General features: G+C 42.6%; 1 protein-coding gene across 2 annotated transcripts in view; it reads left to right on the top strand.

Annotated features, from left to right (window-relative positions):
- The window catches only part of LOC117582993 (nucleolysin TIA-1), a 39,607-nt gene extending 25,067 nt beyond the window's left edge, over positions 1-14,540 (top strand). Inside the window, exons 3-9 of one of the 2 annotated variants that reach the window (XM_034271141.1) lie at positions 165-252; positions 2,748-2,823; positions 2,979-3,075; positions 8,463-8,652; positions 8,736-9,125; positions 9,758-9,911; positions 12,522-14,540. In XM_034271141.1, coding sequence (XP_034127032.1) covers positions 165-252; positions 2,748-2,823; positions 2,979-3,075; positions 8,463-8,652; positions 8,736-9,125; positions 9,758-9,911; positions 12,522-12,563 — 1,037 coding nt within the window. In that variant the 3' untranslated portion in view covers positions 12,564-14,540. Of the gene's footprint in view, positions 1-164; positions 253-2,747; positions 2,824-2,978; positions 3,076-8,462; positions 8,653-8,735; positions 9,126-9,757; positions 9,912-10,729; positions 10,896-12,521 lie in introns of those variants that run through there. The other variant, XM_034271142.1, reaches the window with a different exon arrangement.
- Positions 14,541-20,440: the final 5,900 nt, after the last annotated feature.

Raw genomic sequence — 20,440 nt, 5'->3', positions numbered from 1 at the left:
AAAGCGCATGACTTGAGATTCCTTTTTTGATTTGAGTTTTTATCTGGCGCATATTTTGTAAGACTCACGATGTGCCGCCAGGGGAAACCCTTGCCATGGCACATTGATACGACATCCTCCAGTAAACGTAACCAGACTCATTCTCTCTTTCTTTTTTCTTGCAGAACAATTCCACATCTTTGTCGGTGACTTGAGCTCAGAAATTGAAACTCAGCAATTGCGCGAAGCATTCACACCATTCGGCGAAATCTCGTAAGTATTAAAATGCAAATTTTCCATTTGCCAGTTAACTTGGAATTGCCTTTATACAGTTGACACTCCCCTTTTCCTTTTCCATTTACATTTTTCTCTCTTTTTTTGCCATTTTTTGTTTGTTTTTTTCTTCTTTTTTGACAGTTTTTTCGTCACACATTCCCTGATTATTGGCAGGCGCGTGAGGAGGCTTTTGTATGATTCTGTTCTGTGTTCCGTAAGCCGCTTGCCGGAGAGCATAAAAAATTCATAACCGAGCGGGGGGGAAAAATGAATTTATGCAAATTTCCCATTTGCCGAACTCTTTTCGACTGTCCACGATGCTCTGATGCTCTGTCTCTGCGCTGGAAAGTACACAGAAAGTGTCGCAGCGTCACGACTCGGTTGGTTTTTGTGTGTTGCCAGCCACCACAAAAATATAAACCGTCCCCGACAACTTTCAGTCCGCAGTCCAGGCCTGTCATTCAAATATTTAAGTTGCTATTTTCGGCATGAAAAGCCTGGGTCCACCCGCAGCAAAAGTGGCAATGGCAGCAGCATCAAAACTTGGCTTAATTAACTTCTGTTTAATCGCAAAGTTTCAAGTCAAAATGTTAGTCTGCCCTCTTGGGACAGCCCAGCCCGGAGGCGGCTTATCAAAAATTACGCTAAAGTATTTGATTTTTGGATTTCTCGCTTGTTTGGACTCGCTTCGAGATTCAGTCAGCCAGTCAGCCAGTCAATCAGGCAATCAGGCAATCTGCTCATCCAAGCTGCTCTTCCTCCTCTCCCAAAGGGAGGCTGTATTTAAATTTTAATAATTTGAAAATCATTCTAATGATTATGAACCTGATTCTGTTAAAGGATTTTTGGTCTTGTGTTCACTCAGTTCCACTAATGAGCAGGTCCCCGGTCCCTGTCCCTCTGCCTCCTTCTCTGCCATTACATTTCCAATTGACAGCCGTATCGATGGCTACGCATTTCAGGCTTATTGAGCAATCGATTGGCACCTTTCTGATACATATCGCTGACATCATTATCACCGATACGCGTACATGTCCCACATCGAGCGAGGCATGGGAAAAGGACTACCCAGCCACGTTGTGTCCTGATTATCTCAACAGTCGGGTGGCATAGGCAGAGACAGCGACTGAGAGACTCCTCCAGTTGTTGCTGGCTTAAAGAACTTTATTTCTTTGGTTTTTCTTTTGGCGTGGAGTCGATCTGCTTGCCGACATGTCAAAACGCTTAACGCACAAAGTCGGGTGGCCCGGTGTGGGGTTGGCACGGATTCGGTCGTGCGGCTCCCAGGGATCAAGACCCGTCGTCCGTCGTCGGACTTTCTTGTCAAAAACTTTTATGCGTGCGCTGCGTTGTTTGCCCTTTTTCCGCCATTGAGGCGAGGCGGCTTCTTGTTGCTGTCGTTGTTGTTGCCTGGTTTGGCATTATGTTTTTGGGGGCCTGGGCGGCGCATTTTGGTTTCGTTTTGTTAAATGCGCGGCGCGTGTGAATATTTAATAAGTCGCCTGGCTTTTGCCCCACACCAGTCCTCCAAGCACCACCCAAATCCACAGCCACAGAGAAGCCAGGGGTCCCTCGGCATTTTACTTATAATAATCATAAACAAAAAAAAAAGAAAAACTGCCGTCCAGCCAACTTCTGTGTCGTTGTCGTTGCCGTTGCCGCCACTGTGGTTTATGTTTCATAAATGAAAAGTAAACTGCAGAACTGGGGGTAATTGCCAAAGTTTGCTGGCAGTTCTGCCAGGCTTAGTTTTGGGCCGCGACTCTAGTGCCGCGGCACCAATTGCCGAAATGAGATGTCGTTCAATTGCTGTGGGAAATCAATTTGAGAGTCGGAAGTCGTGCGGAGTGGCCCTCGCTTTATATAAGCGACCGAAATGAGCGGATCTTTAATAGTTGTGATTGTAGTTCGATTTACGAGTAAAATTATTCAAACGAAGGAAATTTCGATAACATAAATCAAATCAAACGAACCCCGAAACGTCGACCATCCTTAGAGCTCCGATGACTTGTGCAGGATGCGTGGCTTTTTGGCATCTCAAGTCTTCATCAGCCTCGTTGCCGTTGCTCGTTGTCGTTGGGCGGCCAAGCAAACTGTAAGATAAATAATAAAAAGTTTTCAGCATGAGGTCAGATTTCTAATTTCCGAATTACAAGAGACGACCACGCCCACTCCGCAAACACAGACAATTGGGGGGAGGCGGAGCAGAGAAACCAGAAACCCGAAACCCGAAACCAGAGATCCGACTAGACCACACCAGACCAGTGTGCACACAAAATATATTTGTATTTTGTACTCGAACGGAAATATTTGAACACGTCGGCCAGACCCCAACACAGCCAGCGCCTGGGGAGTTGTCTTTATTCGAAATTTGCATAAATTTTTAAGTTTGTCAAGTTTTTTTCCATTGTTTCCGCAGAGGGTGGAAAAAATATTTAAGAATTTTTCAAAGTCTTTAATGTTTTTCTTTCTTTTTCTTCGTCTCTTTTTAGCGACTGTCGCGTGGTGCGCGATCCACAAACCTTGAAGTCCAAGGGCTATGGCTTTGTGTCCTTCATCAAGAAATCGGTAAGCATTATCGGATGCATTAGCATATTTAGGTGCATATTTATGCAGTAACTTTGCCCATTCCTTTTGTGTTTGCTCTGCAAGCCAAATCTTACTCTCATTCTGATTCTGATTCTGATTCTGACTGTGTCTCTGTCTTCATTATCGCCCCGCAGGAAGCCGAGAGCGCCATTACGGCCATGAATGGCCAGTGGCTTGGCTCCCGTTCAATTCGCACGAATTGGGCCACACGGAAACCGCCGGCGAGTAAAGGTAAGGAAATCATGACTGTCACCTGGCCTCCCCACACCCCACACCCCACACCCACTACCATCACAACCCTCAGGCCAAGGAAGTTTCCGGTGTGCGTACAACCCGCAGGGACTCAGGGCCAGACATACTCGTATCAAGCGGCATTGTTGCTCTGTGTGTGGCTCTGTTGCTGGTAGTCGACGCGTCGTTCTTATTACAGGAAATTATGACAATGAATGCCAAAGGTAGCCCGACAGGAGTCAGGACAGAATTCTGTTGAATTTCGGGCAGGATTCGGGGGGCATTGAAGAACCTGGAACCGGGCAACCGGCAACCGCTTGCTATTTATAAACGCCGCACAAATTTTCTGCCAGATTATGTTTTCTTAATATTCGTCCTTTCTCTACCGTTCTACCGTTGTTAAAAAATGAAAAACCTCACGCGCTTAATTTCCGTAATGGGCTGTACCCAATTTGGTTTAAACTTTTTCAATTAGTCGTCTCGGCGACGCGACCCCAAATATAAATAGAAACAAAAACGCGACTAGAGGCATTCAATTAGGGATGCCAGCAAATCAATTTTCATTTAGTCTCGTCCCTCCCTCGACGGTATGTTATGACGAAGCTCGTTGTCAACCGCATTTTTATATAGGCAGATATCTAACTTTAACCGTAACTATATCGCTGCGCGGCATAATCATTATTAACAGCGGACAAACATGCTCGTGGGAGGAAACTCATCGTTCGTTCGTTCGTTCGTTTGTTCTGTCGTTAGTCTTTCATAAATCAAAACTTAACGCATATTTGCATGTTTTAACATAATTTTTATTTGTTAGACACACACACACACACAGGAACACAGTGACAGAACACACCCAAGTGTGTGTGGGCTGGAGGTGGCTTTTGGGGTAGAGAGGGTAAATCAGATAAATAAATTTTGCCAACACGAAACTATTATCATAAAAGGCACACACATAGACACACAGAGACACAGAGGGTAAAATTTCATGGTTATACAACAAACATTCGGCATTCTTTTAGCCAAGGCTACACCCCACACACAGAGAAACTATAGTTGAGGAGCCAAGGTGGAATTTATCGTGCAGGCAAAGGCCTGAAGTTGTTGAAGGGTTCGCATTCCCCTGCTAGAGAGAGAGGCCAGAATGGGATAGAACAAAACCGTAGTGTACTCGCATAATATTTTCCCCTTTTTGCATTTATATTGTTGTCATAAAAAACGCCTATGAAAGCTTAAGCGTATTTTTATTGGTCTCATTGTTTATTGGACTGTGTCACGGATTTGTCTGTTCCTACGATTGGGGCACAGAGCAGAAGGTGATTCAGGGCTGCGGTGGGGCGGTAGTTTGGTTCATGTAATACAAGTTATTATTAGCAATTTGACAGCGAAATAATTTTGATTTTTTGATCGCCTCAAGTGCTGCCGCTGCCGAGTCAGCAGCCCAAAATCGAAGATGTGGCCATGTGCCATTCGTTGAAGGGTTTTATATACGATACATATGTATCCCCCGTATATGTGGCACAGGGACAGGGACAGGGATCGGGAGCTAGGGGCTGGTTTTATGGCCTGCCTAGTTGTTGCTGGCTGCCTGCTGCCTGCCAAACTTTACGATTTGTAGCACTCAACTCATTTCACATTTGGCATTCGGCATTCGCATTACTTCATGTTTTACGCAGCCACTTTGCTCGATTCTTTGGCAATTCAGACCCCAGCGAGCTGTGGAGTTGGACCCGGCATTTTTATGTTTTAAGCAGGCTGCACATTTTATGCTCCCAGCAATCAGTCCACAGTTCGCCGTTCTCCTCCCTCCGCGTTCGCGTTTAGTGAGCCACTCATGTGGCTCTGTGTGAATGCCAACCCGCTGTGGCAGTGTGATGTGTGTTTGCGTGTGCCCCATTGTTGAAAAAGATTTACGATCCGACGCAATTGCGCATTTTACAGTTGTGACAATTTTGGCGTCGCTTTGCAATTTCGTGCCCGGCTAAAAGTTTTTCCCTTTCTTTTTTTTCTATTTTAGGGGTTTATAACGAACTTTTCCCTTTTCTTTTTATTGTTCAAAGGCCAAAAGTTTTTACAAAGTTTTACCTTTGTTAAACGATTACCTGAGATTCTGGCCGCCATCTCCACTCCAATGCATGCCCATAAATAAGGTCTAAAAATACCAACAAGCTCATTATGGTAATAACTTAATTAACCAGAAACAATATGCCGACGACAACGCAGAACAAAGACGCCAGCCACTGTTGTATGACAAATTTCTTTGTCAAAACTATTTGACTTTTGACTGCAGACTGCAGAACCCGTAGGAGCCGAAAGGAGGTTCGTGGCATGGTGGGTGGCAGCAACGTTGGGGTTTGTGAGACAGAAGTTATGTGCCCTCGTTACCTGGCAGTCACCAGCCGATGCAATAAATCAAAATTTTATGCAGAGTTGAGCACAATTAAGTAAAAGTTGAAATGCCTGAATGCATTCTGGGGGCTGGTGGCAGAGCATCATAGAGAACGAAAGGAGTGAGTAACAGAGTAAAATAGCTGGGACTTGGAGGAAAACGATTAAAAGAATGTCATGAGAGCTGGAAGATCTTTAGCTTTGAATTGCAGGATTTTATTTATATTTAAGATACAAGAATTAGTTGTAAATATATCACATTCCATTTTTACATCTCCTTTTCCATATGATTTCGGACTGTTTCATTTTTGTTGGTTGCCAAAAACACGCATCAGAATTAGCTCATAGCAACGCCCACCCAGAGTGCGGAGCCCAGCCTCCCGCTGAACGAACGAACGAACATTCCTTGCATATTAATTACTTTTGAATTTCCTCAAGTGCCCCGCCCAGCACACTGCCTGTCCGCCCCCGAGGCAATGTTGTTGCTGATGCGATGCCGTATAAAAATGTGAATTATTTATGTTAATGATTTGGTGATTATTTCATGATTTAGTTTTACATGCCTATAATTGCTCATTAAAATTTCAAATCGTTAGGAAAATGGGAGCACTCAAAGCGGCTGGCCCCGGCCCATACAGGTTGTATTTGGCAATGTAATGGCTCCTGGCTGCCTGCCGGACTGTAATTATTTGTGGCTGCGCCACTGTCAGTCCAGTCCAGTTTAGGGCAGTCCAGTCCCGGCCAGGACAGGCCAGAAACGAGTATGGAGTGGAATGCACTCGCTGTAGTTTGTCGTAGACAAAAATATGCGATAATTATGGCCACGCTCCCGCACTTAAATGGGGGGCCGAGTGTTTTTAATTTGCGGCGGACATGAAATGAAACGAAGCGAGCAGGTCTTTACCTTTATGGGATGGGGTTCGGGATAGGTTCCCTGTGATAAGGACTGTCCACCAACAAGCACTCACTCACTCAGCAAATGGGCGCCTCAAGGCTGAGCACGTACAAGAATATCTGATGGGGGGGCTGGGCTGCCTCTTGCTGACTGCAGTTTCAAAATTTAATTACACTTATTCAAAAGCGTAAAAAAGAAATTACAGAACAGAAAATGTATAGGAAAAAGGCAAGGATATATGGGGTGTAGACGATAATAAAGGTACTCTAACACATACACTTACAACAGATACATTAAGAAGAGTTTAACGGAGAAGACGGTATCAACATTTCTGTATCAATTCTACTATTGTTTCTGATCAATATTTACAAGTATAAATCAATAATTTTTGTTGTGAGCTTCCAGGGTAAATAGTCATACCCTCAGTAAGGGTATTCAACATAAGGCGAGGGCAACACAAACACAAAGCAAAGTGCAAATTAGTGAAACATGGCGCTCAAAAGTATGCAATGCCGTTTGCGTGTGGCAAAGTGTATAAGTGGGAGAGAGTGTGTGGTGTTTGTGTGTGTTGCTGTGTGCGTGGCCAAAGCGCATACATTTGTGGCGAAAGCTTTCAAAAGTATTTGCGAGCTTGTTAGTTTTTCGGTGCACCCTCGCCATGAAGCCTGCTTCTGGTTATGTACCCAATGCGTGTGTGTGAGTGATTGTACCTCTGTGTGTGTGTGCCTGTGTGTGTTTGCAGCGGTCTATAGCAATCCTGTTGCATGTCATTGAGCCATATTTTTGTGTTTTGTTTGGCATGTTCGCTGCACAGCCCAACGCGAAACAACAATCCAACAACACACAAATCCCGACAAGCAGCAGCAGGGCGGCAGGCAGCTCTGCAATGGCATTTTGATGGGTATTTTCCCAGAGCAGGGGCATGGGGTGCAGCAGGATAAGTGGGTGGATAAGTCTACAAGCTGTTGTGCCACTGAGAGTCCATGTCAAGTAGCCTGATACGCTGATGTTCAAACAGTTCCCAAGGGGTGGAGTTAGGCCAGATAGCGATAGAGCTGAAGAACGTCTTCAAATTAATCTAAAGAGTTTGCCGCATATTCAATTTTCACATTGATCTAATGAAATCTGTGCAAAGTAGAAGACAGCAATAAAATCATGGCTTCTCCACTCTTTATGGTTAATTTTCAACACCAGTTTCAAGACTGCTCCATTCTCTATTCTCCATCGACTCTCTGAATCTCTCAAGTAAAGATTTATAGTACATCTCGTGGCACTTCCCTTCACACAATTACATAATCGATCCACCACAATCTCAGTCATTAGGGGATACAATGGAATCGTGCCACATTGCACGGCGAAGTGGGCGAACAACAGAGTCAGGCCGCTCCACAATGGCCGCAGAAATGTTTCAGAGCTAAACAAAGACATAAACACGCAAAGCTGACATTATTTTTAAAAGTGCAAATTTAGTTTTAACCTCAAAGGAAGTAATTAGTGTAACTTTTGCATACATACCAAATACTCGTGGCAAAAGGGCGACAGGGCCGAACAACAATCCAATCCGAGCAGCAGCAACATCAACAGCGGCAATCAGGGCCTCGTACAGTGAGTGCAAAAAAGCACCGCACAACAAAGTACACGGCACACGGCACAGTATACCGACAATAAAACGGCATACGAAATATGTATGTGTATTTCCGCAAAATACGTATAATAAAAAATGCAATAACAACCGCAACAATTTTAAATATGCAGCAACAGTGGCGGAGAAGAGAGGAGCCACACCGCCCCCTCTCAGATACACACACACACTCGAGCATATTGACTAAGTGCATGCGGTTATTTTAATTACCAAAACGTTGCAGAGGCACATTCAGTATGTATGTGTGTGTGTGTGCGCCGTCGGTCGCCATTGCGGGTAAATCCGTTAATTAATTTGCATATTAATCATGCAAAAAACGCACCAGTCCATGGTGTACGGTGTACAGTCCCACAAAAAACTTCAGCCCATAAATCTCTTTTTTGAAATGGACACATTAAAACAAGATCCATCACAGGGTAACACTTGGTCTCACGTCCCTTTCTCTTTTGATTCTGTTTTTTGCAGAGAACATCAAGCCGTTGACCTTTGACGAGGTCTACAACCAGAGCAGTCCCTCCAATTGCACCGTTTATGTTGGTGGCGTCAACAGCGCCCTCACCGCCCTCAGCGAGGAGGTGCTCCAAAAGACATTCGCGCCCTATGGAGCGATACAAGAGATTCGTGTCTTCAAGGACAAGGGCTACGCCTTTGTGCGGTAAGTAGAGCAAAAAATGAGCTTGATTTCCCTTGAATCTTATTGAAACTGAACTTATTTTGAAATATTGTTTATCTTCACAGCTTCTCCACCAAGGAGGCCGCCACCCATGCCATCGTTGGCGTGCACAACACAGAACTTAATGCACAGCCCGTGAAGTGCTCGTGGGGCAAGGAGAGCGGCGATCCGAACAATGCCCAGACCATCGCCACACAGGCACTCAATAGCGCCGCTGCTGCCGCCGCCGGCTTCCCATATGGATTGGGTGCCACGGCTGCCGCCGCCTACGGGCAGCAGCTGGCGGCCACCGGCTGCTGGTACTCGCCCACACCCACATACCAGGCCTCCTCGGCCACGGCCACAGCTGTGACCCCGGCGGCGGCCAGCGCTGCTGCCGTGCAGAACCAATTCCTGCAGGGCATCCAGGGCTACCACTTTGGCCAGTACGGCGGCTATCAGCAGGGATATATGGGGTAAGCAGACCTCTCTCAATTGTCATTGAATCCTGGGCACAATAATTTTATTAGCTGATTTGCCCGTGTCCCCGAATATGTCTATAATACCCCGAATGCCCATGCAGCGGATGCAAATCCCGCACCCCCCACTTTGCTTTGTTCTTTGTGAAATAATTGAACCGCCACGGGGGATCGACTACGACAAGGACATCGGGAGCGGGAGCGGGAGCGGCAGTGGGAGCGACAAGGGGAACGACAGCATGACGGATGACTGAATTCATTTGCTAATTGCGAAAGTTTTTCATTTGCACCGTCGCGTTGCGTCTGTCCGGGTCGTTCCGCGTCGGTCTGCGGCCGTATGAAATGCATTTCCGTGTGTCGGGCTGTCAACATAACGTGCTATTTGCATCGCAGTCGCGTAAATTTGTTTTCCATGCACTCGTTTTCCATTCCTTGTCATCTGTCGTCTGGCTGTGATAATTGTGGCGCACACCACGCTCCAGGGACCATTTCAGTGCAGAGGCAGATCAGTAAATGTGCCAGTCCATACCATACCATCCCGTTCCGCTCTGCTCTGCTCTGCTCTGCTCTATTCCGTTTCAACTCTGGGCTTAATGTGTGTTGTGTGTTCGTTCTCTGTTTTGTTGTAGCATGGGAGTGCAGATACCGGCCACCTGGCAAGGCGTCACCCAGGCCCAGATCTCTCCTGCACAGCAAATGGCAACGGGCGTGGCCGGGACTGCCATACCGCAGGCCGCCGGCGTGGTCGCCTACCCGATACAGCAGTTCCAAGTGAGCCCACAGGTATGTACCAGCCAACACTCAGATATACCATATACATACACACACACTCGTACATGAACGAAAGCTGCCCGAGAACATTGAAACATTTTTCGTACATTTCTGGTACACTTCTCGTACGTTTGTTGAAAGTTTTGAATGCATTTTCGACTCTTTTGTGCTGTTTTTGATTTGATTTCTTCCATTATTGATTAGTTCTTGGCAATATGTTTACATATTTTTGGTTGCAATCAAAATATTCCCATTATTTAGGTATTTCTGCTTACATATATTATTATTTTGCATTTTGTTATCGAATGCAAATACGTCGTACCGTAGATTGAAACTCTTGTATATGCATGCCATGGACTCAGTGAATGTTTTTCCGAATAACGTAAACATTAATATTGGAAGGAAATCCCTAGAGGGCAAAGGTTCAACGAAACTCCAGTTAATTCATGAAAAAACATATACTTTACCATAGTATTATTATTCAGAGTTCTCTGTTGTGTTACTTTTTGTGGGTGGGTAAGAGCGCATGAATTGCATATGGATCTGTTCGTACTCGTATAATCCTTACAGCGTTCGCCATACGTAATACACATTTGCCAGTCTGTTTGTGAGTTTATTTGCTAATCCCGTGCTCTAGCATAATTCGCTCTTTCTCTCTCGGGTGAAGAGCAAACAAAGTGAATACAATTTATTATTGCATATCCAAATATCGTGCTGTTTGCTTTTGAAATCAAGTTCCCGCATATACCGTTTTTTTCCTGCATTACAATTAATTTTTTCCGACTACTACTTTTTTCCAATTTTGACTAACACCCATATTATTTTTTAAGGTTTATCCTTTACTCTTGCAGGCACAGTAAGCGCAAAAACAAAACACGAATTTGCCAGAAAAAAGCCAAAAAAGAAACACCATGACAAAATTTTCAAGTACAGCTGCTATTCTGAAACAGAAACAAAACCAAACTGAGCTGTAAATAAAATGCGAAGCGCAGAACCCACAAATTGCAAAACCCCCCCCATTGATGGCAACTAAAAGTTTGGCGATTTTTAGAGAGCTGCACCCCCCCGAGAAAAAAATCTATGCTAAAGCTAAATGCAACACACACACAGACAAACACACATATATACATAATAATTATATACATATAAATATACACATATACATAGATATATATATATATGAAAAATAGAGCATAACAAAAATATCTGTAAAGCGGGCGGGCAGCCAAGGCAAACAATTATTATGTATATGCAAAAAGCAAAGAAAATCGAAAATATTTTTAACCCTAGTTGCTTCCACTCAGAAAACACACACACACAACCCACCATGACATTATGCAAACATAATTTAATGCTTTATGTAAATGTGCTGGAGCATGCCGCGTATGAAAAAAATAACAATAATTAATTGAGGGAGGAAGCAAGAAGAATTACATGCAAAAATGGCGTACAAATGGAGCTGGGGGCACTCTACAGTTTCGGGTGAAGGAAGGCATACATTCCAGTATTCTGTGCCTAAATCACACATACATCACATACATATGTACGTACATACATCAATGTGTCTGGCGCACACTGAAACAGGGCAGAGCGAAATTAAATTAAAATAAACATAATTAAAAATGCGTTAAATTTAATTAGGCGCACACACACACACATGTAAATATTTATTGTTTGCGTGTGTGTATGTGTGAGTGGGCAAACAAAAATCCAGCTAGCCAGTCAGCCCGTCATCTCAGCTCACATTGTTAAACCCCTTCGGAAAAACAACGCAAAGACACACACCCCCAGATGTTGTATTACTTTTGAACCCAGTTTGGTTTTAGCTTAGCAGCAGCACACAAACACACACAAGCAAACATAGCACTAGTGCCTATAACTATGATAGATGAGGTGAATATTTTACTAAACGCAGCACTGCAGCAGCCGCCGCCACACAATCACACACACGCTTAGAGACAACTGCCAATACTCGTATATGTAGATGTACTCGTCCTAGTATGCCAATCGCAATGAATTGGCCAATCCTTGTCATGTCCGGCTACAACCATTTTCCTATAGAACTATCGCACTTTGATTTGTGATTGATCAGCAATTGAAAGACAGGTTCCTATAAGGTCTACACCGCACCAAACACACACACACACACACACACACACACACGAGCACTCGCAGTTGAAAGTATCTGACAAACTATGAAATATGAAGGCATTAGGAGAGGAGAAGGAAACAGCAGCGTCATCAGCCACAGTCCAGCCACAAAAACTAGACACAAACTTGGCCCAACTCGTATCTCTCTCTGTCCCTATCTCTCTCTCTCTCTCTCTCTGTATCACTCTTTTTGTTCACCCCCCATAAGGCTTTAGCAGCTACTGCAGCTAAGCATTTAATTTGTTTGAAAATTTAATTTAATATGATTTATTATGATTTAAGTTTGCTGTTTTTTTTTGTTTGTTTTCAACAAGCTTTATGAGAGATTTGTATGTAAAAACAAAAGCAGCCGCCCCACATGAGCAGCAACAAAAATGTTTCAACCTCACCCCCAAGACATTTCAAAACCCGTACACACACTTATTGCCTATGTACAATATAAACTTGTTCATGTGTATGGTTTTATTTCAGTTGCCAGAAGAGGAATGGCTAGCTGCAAATATGTTGTGTTAGTTCTCTGTTGTTTAGGCCAAAACGAAAACGAAAACGAAATCGAAAGCGAAAACAAACCCAATCCAATAGCAAACCAAACCGAACCGATAACTAAAGAAAATATATGCATATTGCTACAGATATATGAATAGTATATATAGAGAGAGAAGAACTCCCCCATACACAAGTAAAATATATTGAAAACAATCAAAGTATGCCATCGAATGATATTAATTGATATTAGCTAATCGAGCATAGCCGTAATCAAGTAGATATTATCACATAATCATACAAGCCAACTGAAAGAAACACTTCAATGCGAATGCAGGAGCAGCCAGCAGCAGCAAAACAGGAGTAGAAACAGGAGCAGAAACAAAAACAGTCACAGAAAATGAAACATAAATAATCTAATTATATAGAGAAAGAGGAGTCCCACACACACAGACAAGTACACGATACCGATGATACTGATACCGATACCGATACCTAAGCAAGCATTAATCAACCTATAAATAAACGACACACAAACACACACACGAAAGTTTATGCAGCAGAGTAATATGAGAGACAGCAAGTTACCCTTGAAGGATACTCTTACAGGACAGGGGCGTAGACACGGTAGCATTCCTTCCCTTTCAAGGAAGCCTACAGTTAAGGTACTTACATACATACATGCATACATTACATATTGAGTAAATGGCAGTACATGAATGTGAAACATAAGATAGCCATAGCCATACGAAAAAAAACGAACAACTAAAAGTGTAGCATATACTATAAATAGACATAGAGACAGTGACGGTTGATACATATATACATTTATATATAGAGTATACAGCATATGCATTAAACAAACATGCTTATATAACATACTAAACAAAAAACGGTATTGATAGCGAACACTCACAGTCATACCCAAAACACCCACTTACACTCACACTCACACTCACACTCCCAACTCACACTACAAACTCCCACTCAGACGAATAGGAATACTTGTACACGGTATTTACATACAGAGAAAAAAAACTATGGGGGCATATGGTAAATTATATTTATTGCATATTGTGTTGCATGTGTTGGATGATAAATCACATATAGATGTTCAAAATGAAAACCAATTAAAATGATGACAACAACAAATAAAAATCCCAAGTAATAGAAAATAGTACACATGGATACACACACACACATACACGTATGTACGTGAGTGTATGATGTGCAACGGATAATTAAGCTTCAAATATTTTCCATGGACGAGTGAGGTCGGGCACAATTTGCATTTGACACGCCCCAAAATCCCAAATTGTGGCTGTTAGGGCACTTTTTTAGTGAAATTTTTCGGCAGCAAAAGAGGCTGAATAGAAAAGGAATAGAATGAGCATTTAGTTACTTGGGTGTGGCCCCGAGCACGATATGATATATGTATGTCTATTGATAATCGAAAGAAAACACACACACATAGCCTGGTATGGATATATTTTTGTGTTAGCTAGATGGTAGATGGATGAATGGATGCTCACTCATTATGATTAGCCAGGGTCGCAGAGTTTTAGCCGCGGATCGAACGTAAGAGACGTTGACCCACACCATGTAACTGTAGACACTAGGGTCAGTTGTATTGTATATTTAAATGTTTTTAGCACTAGAAACTAGAGAAACTACGTGAAGCATTGCATGTTTAACCAGGACGGCAAACGACTTAGATGTAGATGTGATTTTAAAGCGGAAAACTGACGGGGGATTGGACTGGCATCGAAGCGATAGAGGCACGAAGAGAAATGCATTTTTCTGTTGTCATTTCATTTTCTAGAACTTTTTTTGTTATGTATCAAAAGCGGGAAACAAAATTTCACAATATTGTTGACCAAACAAACAAAAGAAAAAAAAACATAAAATAAACACACAAAAAAAGAAAATATATTAAAAAAATGCAAAGAGAAACCAAAACTGTTTCGGTGAAAACTTAAATTTGGCTATAAGAAAAACGGAGAAGAAAACAGAAGTGAAGAACATTTATAAGAGCAAAAGTTTATAGTTAAGAGGAAAACCAAAAAAGAGAAAAAACCAAAAAATATTATCGGTTTGTTTGTTAATGTTTGCGCTACATATCAGTAAAGAGTTAAACAAAAAATGGGTAGTTGGCACATAGAAGAACTAGAGAAGAGTTGGAAACTAAATAGGAATTACGAGTAGCTGTGGAACGCGATAGATGACGCGTCCAACTGGCGGACGATGACGACGAACTAAATAATATACAAATACAAAAAAAACAACACAAAAAAATACAAAAAATATATATGTTGTGTATCTACGAAATGTGCTAAGACATTTATATACGTCTATATATATATATGTATATATATATACACATACATATACAAAGTATTTATACACAAGTGAAGACCCACATGAAACCCAGCAGCCAGTCCAGCGGGACCTGGGCCCCAGATAAAAGTAGTCACCACCCCCCCAAGAGACACCAAAAGAGAAGAACAATATGAAGAACTATAGCACCGCGTGGTCAGATGATTGCAATTCCCCATCTCAGGTTCTGTTCCAATCACACCAAGCTCAGAGCTCACTCGAGTCGCGTTCATTTGATTCTGCAGCGGCCATGTGTTCGTTTGGCTTGAGCTCGAAGCAAGGATTCCACACACACTGAAATGATTGTAGCTACTAACCATAGACTACAATTACAAATTAGTCAATTCAAAGTGTAATTATTGAAATGCTGAAGGAAATGCAGGAGCAGTTAGCAAAATTTTGTCACACGCAGCGCGAGGGACGGAGTTAAGTCGCTTTCGGGGCACATAGCATAAATTGAAAACTACATACATACTCGTAACGGAAATGAAATGAAATGAAATGAGATCAACTTGCAACCAGGCAGAACCGAAATCAATCAAATAAAAGTATTATCTAAGATACAGAATAATTAAACCAAATAGAAATATATATATATACACAGAATACAGTACATAGGAGTGTTGTATGTGCAAACAGATCCCTTCGAGGCAAATGGCAAATGAATACTAATTATCCGAATTCTGAATGTGTTTCCCGTATGTTTAATTACACAATAATCTAGATACAAACCAAGCAGAACAGGATTTAATTTGAAGGCAGCCACAAACCCAAAATCAAATCTGAGACACACACACACACATAGATGCATAAATACAAGTGTGTATGTGTGTGTGTGTGTGTGGAAGGGATACGATTACAGCAGAGAATACTCGCATTAGCGTAACACTAGACTCTAAAATGTACTAGCCTCGAGGGCCGGTGGAACCAAATCAAAGAGACAGGAAGGAGGCAGCAAGCAGCGCAATAACCAAACATATTTTTATGCAATAAACCAAAACCAAACAAATCAAATACGAAAGGGCATGTTGTGCAATTAAAATTACACTAAGATTCCAAAACAAAAAAAAACAAATCAAATGTAGAAAAAAATCAAAACGATGAGCAAACAACCAAAAGCTGCTAACAAAACCAACATCCAAGGAAAACCAAAAAGCGAAAGCGAAACGAAAAACGAGATAGTTTTGGAGAGCATTCACATACACACAGACCAGAAAACACAGCACACACACAACAATGCATATATAGATATCGATATTGTACGAAAAACATATATATATATATATACACACATATATATATATGGATATACAGACGTAAAATATGATAAGTAAATAGCAAATAACTAAAGTAAACAAAGTATAGATATCGACTGCAGTATTGCAAATATTTTGTAGAAATTTAAGCATGTTTGAGTGTGTTTTGGGACAAGGACTAGAAAACACAGAAGGGCGGAAAGGCAAACAGAATGTGGGAAAAATCGAAAATATTGTAGCAAGAATACAAACAAACAGCAACAAAAAAGCAACCAACAAAAACAGCAAGAACAATGCCGAAAATACCATTGGAAACCTAATCTAATGCATAAGCTAAGTATTAAATATACACGAAAATGGAAAATATATATGTATACATTGTGTATGTATATATATACAACATATAAATATGTCATCGCAAATCACAAACACACAGACACAACCACACATACACACAAACTGCATCTGCGTAAGAAAACACACACAAAAACTCACACACAAGTGAAACAAAGTAACGAATATTAAAGAAAAGTTAATCAAATTAAGCATAACAAAAAAACCAAACAACATTCAAAAGAAAAAGTATTTATAGTTGAACGAAAAAGAGAAGAAAACATTTTGGTTGCGTATTTGTATACCAACGCGCCAAAAAATAAACACAAAATGGGAAATCAAAGAATATTATACAAAAAGAGAAAAAAAGAAGAAAATTCAGCATATGAATGTGGAGCAGAAGGCTATGGGGAGATGGTCTCAAGAGCGGGCTACCATTATAAGTAGGGGAAGGTTTTAGAGCTAGACGCAGGGTGGCTTCTGCTGACCGTACAGTGTTGCAGGACGCGAAATGCATAGAGAAATTATACATAGGTGACAGCAAAACACTCACACACAAAAGATGAAGAAACAGAAGAAGAAACAGTAAAATAACAACAGAGGAGGCAAAGGATGGTAAAAGAAATAACAACTGCGACATAGAAACAACGGAAATAAGTAAATATACCGAATAAACAAGAATTATATTATGTATACATAAATATATTGAAAGAAAACAAATAAAACGATCAAAAAAATTTTGTAAAAATAAACAAACGACAATTGCATTTTAATTCAATTCAGGCTTCGAATTTGGGAATCCCTTTACCTTTCGAACCCGTTGACTAGTTCTCTCACAGCTCTCATAATGTTTCCAATCTCCTCGATCGAGGTCAACCTTCTTGTACTTCCAAGATGGTAGAAGATTTTGCATTATGCGTATATTTTGCTGTATTTTATGGTGCCAGCATATGCTCGAGTCTCTGGTGCTCTGGTATTCCCTGGGGGCCAGCTCTGCTGGCTTGCTCCCGCGCACCACTCATGGCTATCGCTGTGTTTTCCATTTTTGTGCGAGCGAGAGCAGCTTTCCATTTACACAGATGACACGGAGAAGACGTTCTGCTACTTATGCGTATGCCCCACAGGTGAGTTCGTTAAAAACATTTATGCCTCGGATGGCAGCACCAGAACTCAGTCGCAGCCAGCACCAGCCCGGACCTGCCATCGTGCTCTCTTCTGCCTCTTCTCTGTCCCTACCCCATGCGAATTCCACCAAGGATGGATTGTCATAACAAAGGCAAAAGACAACACGTGCAACAATAACAAATCAAAAATTTACAAAAACAGAAAAACGACAAAATGCTGCGGGGGCATGGAAAATACGGAAAGTACGAGTACAGAACGGTAACGGACGGAAAGGGACGGCCAGGGAGCGTTCAGCAAGTGGAAGGAAGCACACGGAGAAAATAACCCGGAAAAAAATGCAAAGCGGAGAAAAATGTTTAAAACATATTTTTTGCCAATTCTTTTTGTTGTTTTTCGTTGCGCGACTGCTGCTCGCTTTTTTTCTCCCCGCATCTTGCTTCACATTCCGCCGCAGGTTAAAACCAGCAGACACACACGCACACAGAGGCCCGAAATCCCCCCGCCATTTATATTTATTGTGTACGGGTGTGTGTGTGCTATTATCACAAAGATTTCGAGAGCACAGACACACGGATACCGATACAAGGATACATGGATACGCGGACTCGGTTCGGCACAGATGTTTGTGTGGCTCCCTCGCCCTATGTGAGTGCTATATGTCTCCATGACGGCTGCATTTTTAAGCAACATATGCGACGGGGAGTTTTTTTTTTGTACTTTCACTTCCTCGAGATGTAAGGGAGAGTGAGAGAGAGAGAGAGTGATGCGTGTGCGTGTGAGCAAAATAATGGCGCTATGTTTGATTTGCATTGCAAATCGCCGTAATTTTGCAAAATGTCTTCCTATAAGAGAAACAATATGTTTTATTTACTTACATTTGACTTTGATTTCACTGTGTCATCCGCAACCCTCGTCGCCCTCCGTCTGCGCTGTCTGCGCGTTGGAGGCGTGCACATGCTGGCTTTAATTTCCTTTGCCCCTAAAAGTCAGACAAAATAAATAAAGAAAAAGAGAAAAACAAATAAAATAAAAAGTGAAATCTAAGCAGGGACGTAGCGCTGAAAAAAATAAATTGTTTGAGTTGGAAATGCTGTGTACACACTGGAAGAGAGAGAGTAGTAACTTTAGTTTGAGCCGCAAGCTGCGTAGTCAAGGACACTCGCACTCGGGACAAGTTTTACAAAAACCAAAATTGCTCAATTGATGGCTAGACAATCGTAGGAACTAATGGAAGTCAAGCTCACTTGGTGGGACTTCTCGTACATCACAGGAGAGTGTTCATAGGAACTTCTTGTAAAAATACTCAAGATATCAAATATGGAAACGATCTGGCCTATCCACTCAGTTCAGATGTCACACACCGCAGCACTTCGCGATAATTCAACATATATTATGGCCGCCTTCCGTCCAGTGCCTGGCAGCTGCATTTTGTGGCATGTCTACATGCCAGCACGTGCATTACCTTCGCCCACAAATGGGGCTGTGCCTCTTTCCCTGCCTCTGGCTGTTTAGTTAATAATTCCCGTGCATGGGGGCTATGACGAGCACGACACGGGAATAAGAAGCATTTTCTGCATAACAGGATATTTGCAGAATATCAAGAATGTATCAGCAACAGCAGCAGCAGCTGCAGTCGGATGTCAGTTGGATGGCAGCCGGGTATGAAGATGAGGATGAGAATGAGAATGAAAAGGACGTGCAGCTGTGTGACGGAGACCGGAAATGCGCAAATAGCACTGAAGGCACTGAAGATTTTTACGCTCAGCACGACCAAGGAATAGCATCATTGGATCGGTCTCTGGCTCTGGCTCTGGTTCTGGTTGTGGCTGTGGGGCCGCATGCAGAGTTTCTACTCGTTGCCTGAGTGGCTGCATGGCCGTATCCTCCTGCTAGCAGATTAGACACTCAACAGGACAAGTGCAACAATGCAAGTGGCAGGAGACAAAGCCGGTCGACAGCAGATATGCATTTGCTTGTCATCTCCCTCTCTCGTTCTGTCTCTCTGCTGTTGTGCTCTCCGACATGGACATGGCCGCAGTGCCAGGAGGCATTGGACATGGGAGCCCCGCCAGCTGAGTTCTCCAAAAGTTTTCCACTGACCGAAGCCCTAATTGGAAAGCAGGCGCCACAGCAATTGAGTCAGATGCTCCGATATATGCCCAATACACGATATCATTAACATACACGGTGGCAGGTTATTTATGGGCATGTCCATGGGAGACCTTGCCTTTTCGTGCGACGAGAGCGAATTCTGGAAATGGCATATTACCAGACACTTAGCGCTGCCGGACTGCTAACTGATACAGATGCCACCCCAAGGAAAACACGTGCCCAGGACTCTGCCAGGACAGTGTGAAAAACGACAACCACAACGGAACATAATGAAGCAAACAATTTGTGCAGGCAAACATCAACAGGAGGAGGAGGAGGAGGAGTAGAATCAGCGTGGGACACAATGTCCTGCATCGTTACAAGTAGCCGAATATCCTCGGCTCATAACACAAAACAGAACAAATGTCCTTTGCTGATAAAGCCTCATAATAAATGTCGACCTTTCGTTTTTCCATTTATATTATCAACTCAGACTCCGACTACGGCTGCAGGAGGGTACGGCAGAGGCAGCAGGGCGCCGGGACTATGGACGAGGAGGATAAAAAGAGGAGGCTTTGGGGCTGTAAGTACGAGGCTGACTGGCACAGGGCAAGGTCTCATTGTGGCTGCTGTGTGCTACCTGCAACATACATACTCAGTATATTAAAATTTATAACAAACAATGCGACCCACAAAGAGGGCAGCAGCAGGAGACCAGAACTGTTG

The sequence above is a fragment of the Drosophila guanche genome, unplaced genomic scaffold (assembly GCF_900245975.1).
Source record: "Drosophila guanche unplaced genomic scaffold, DGUA_6, whole genome shotgun sequence".
Lineage (NCBI taxonomy): Eukaryota > Metazoa > Arthropoda > Insecta > Diptera > Drosophilidae > Drosophila > Drosophila guanche.
This window is presented reverse-complemented; position numbering and strand designations above follow the sequence as displayed.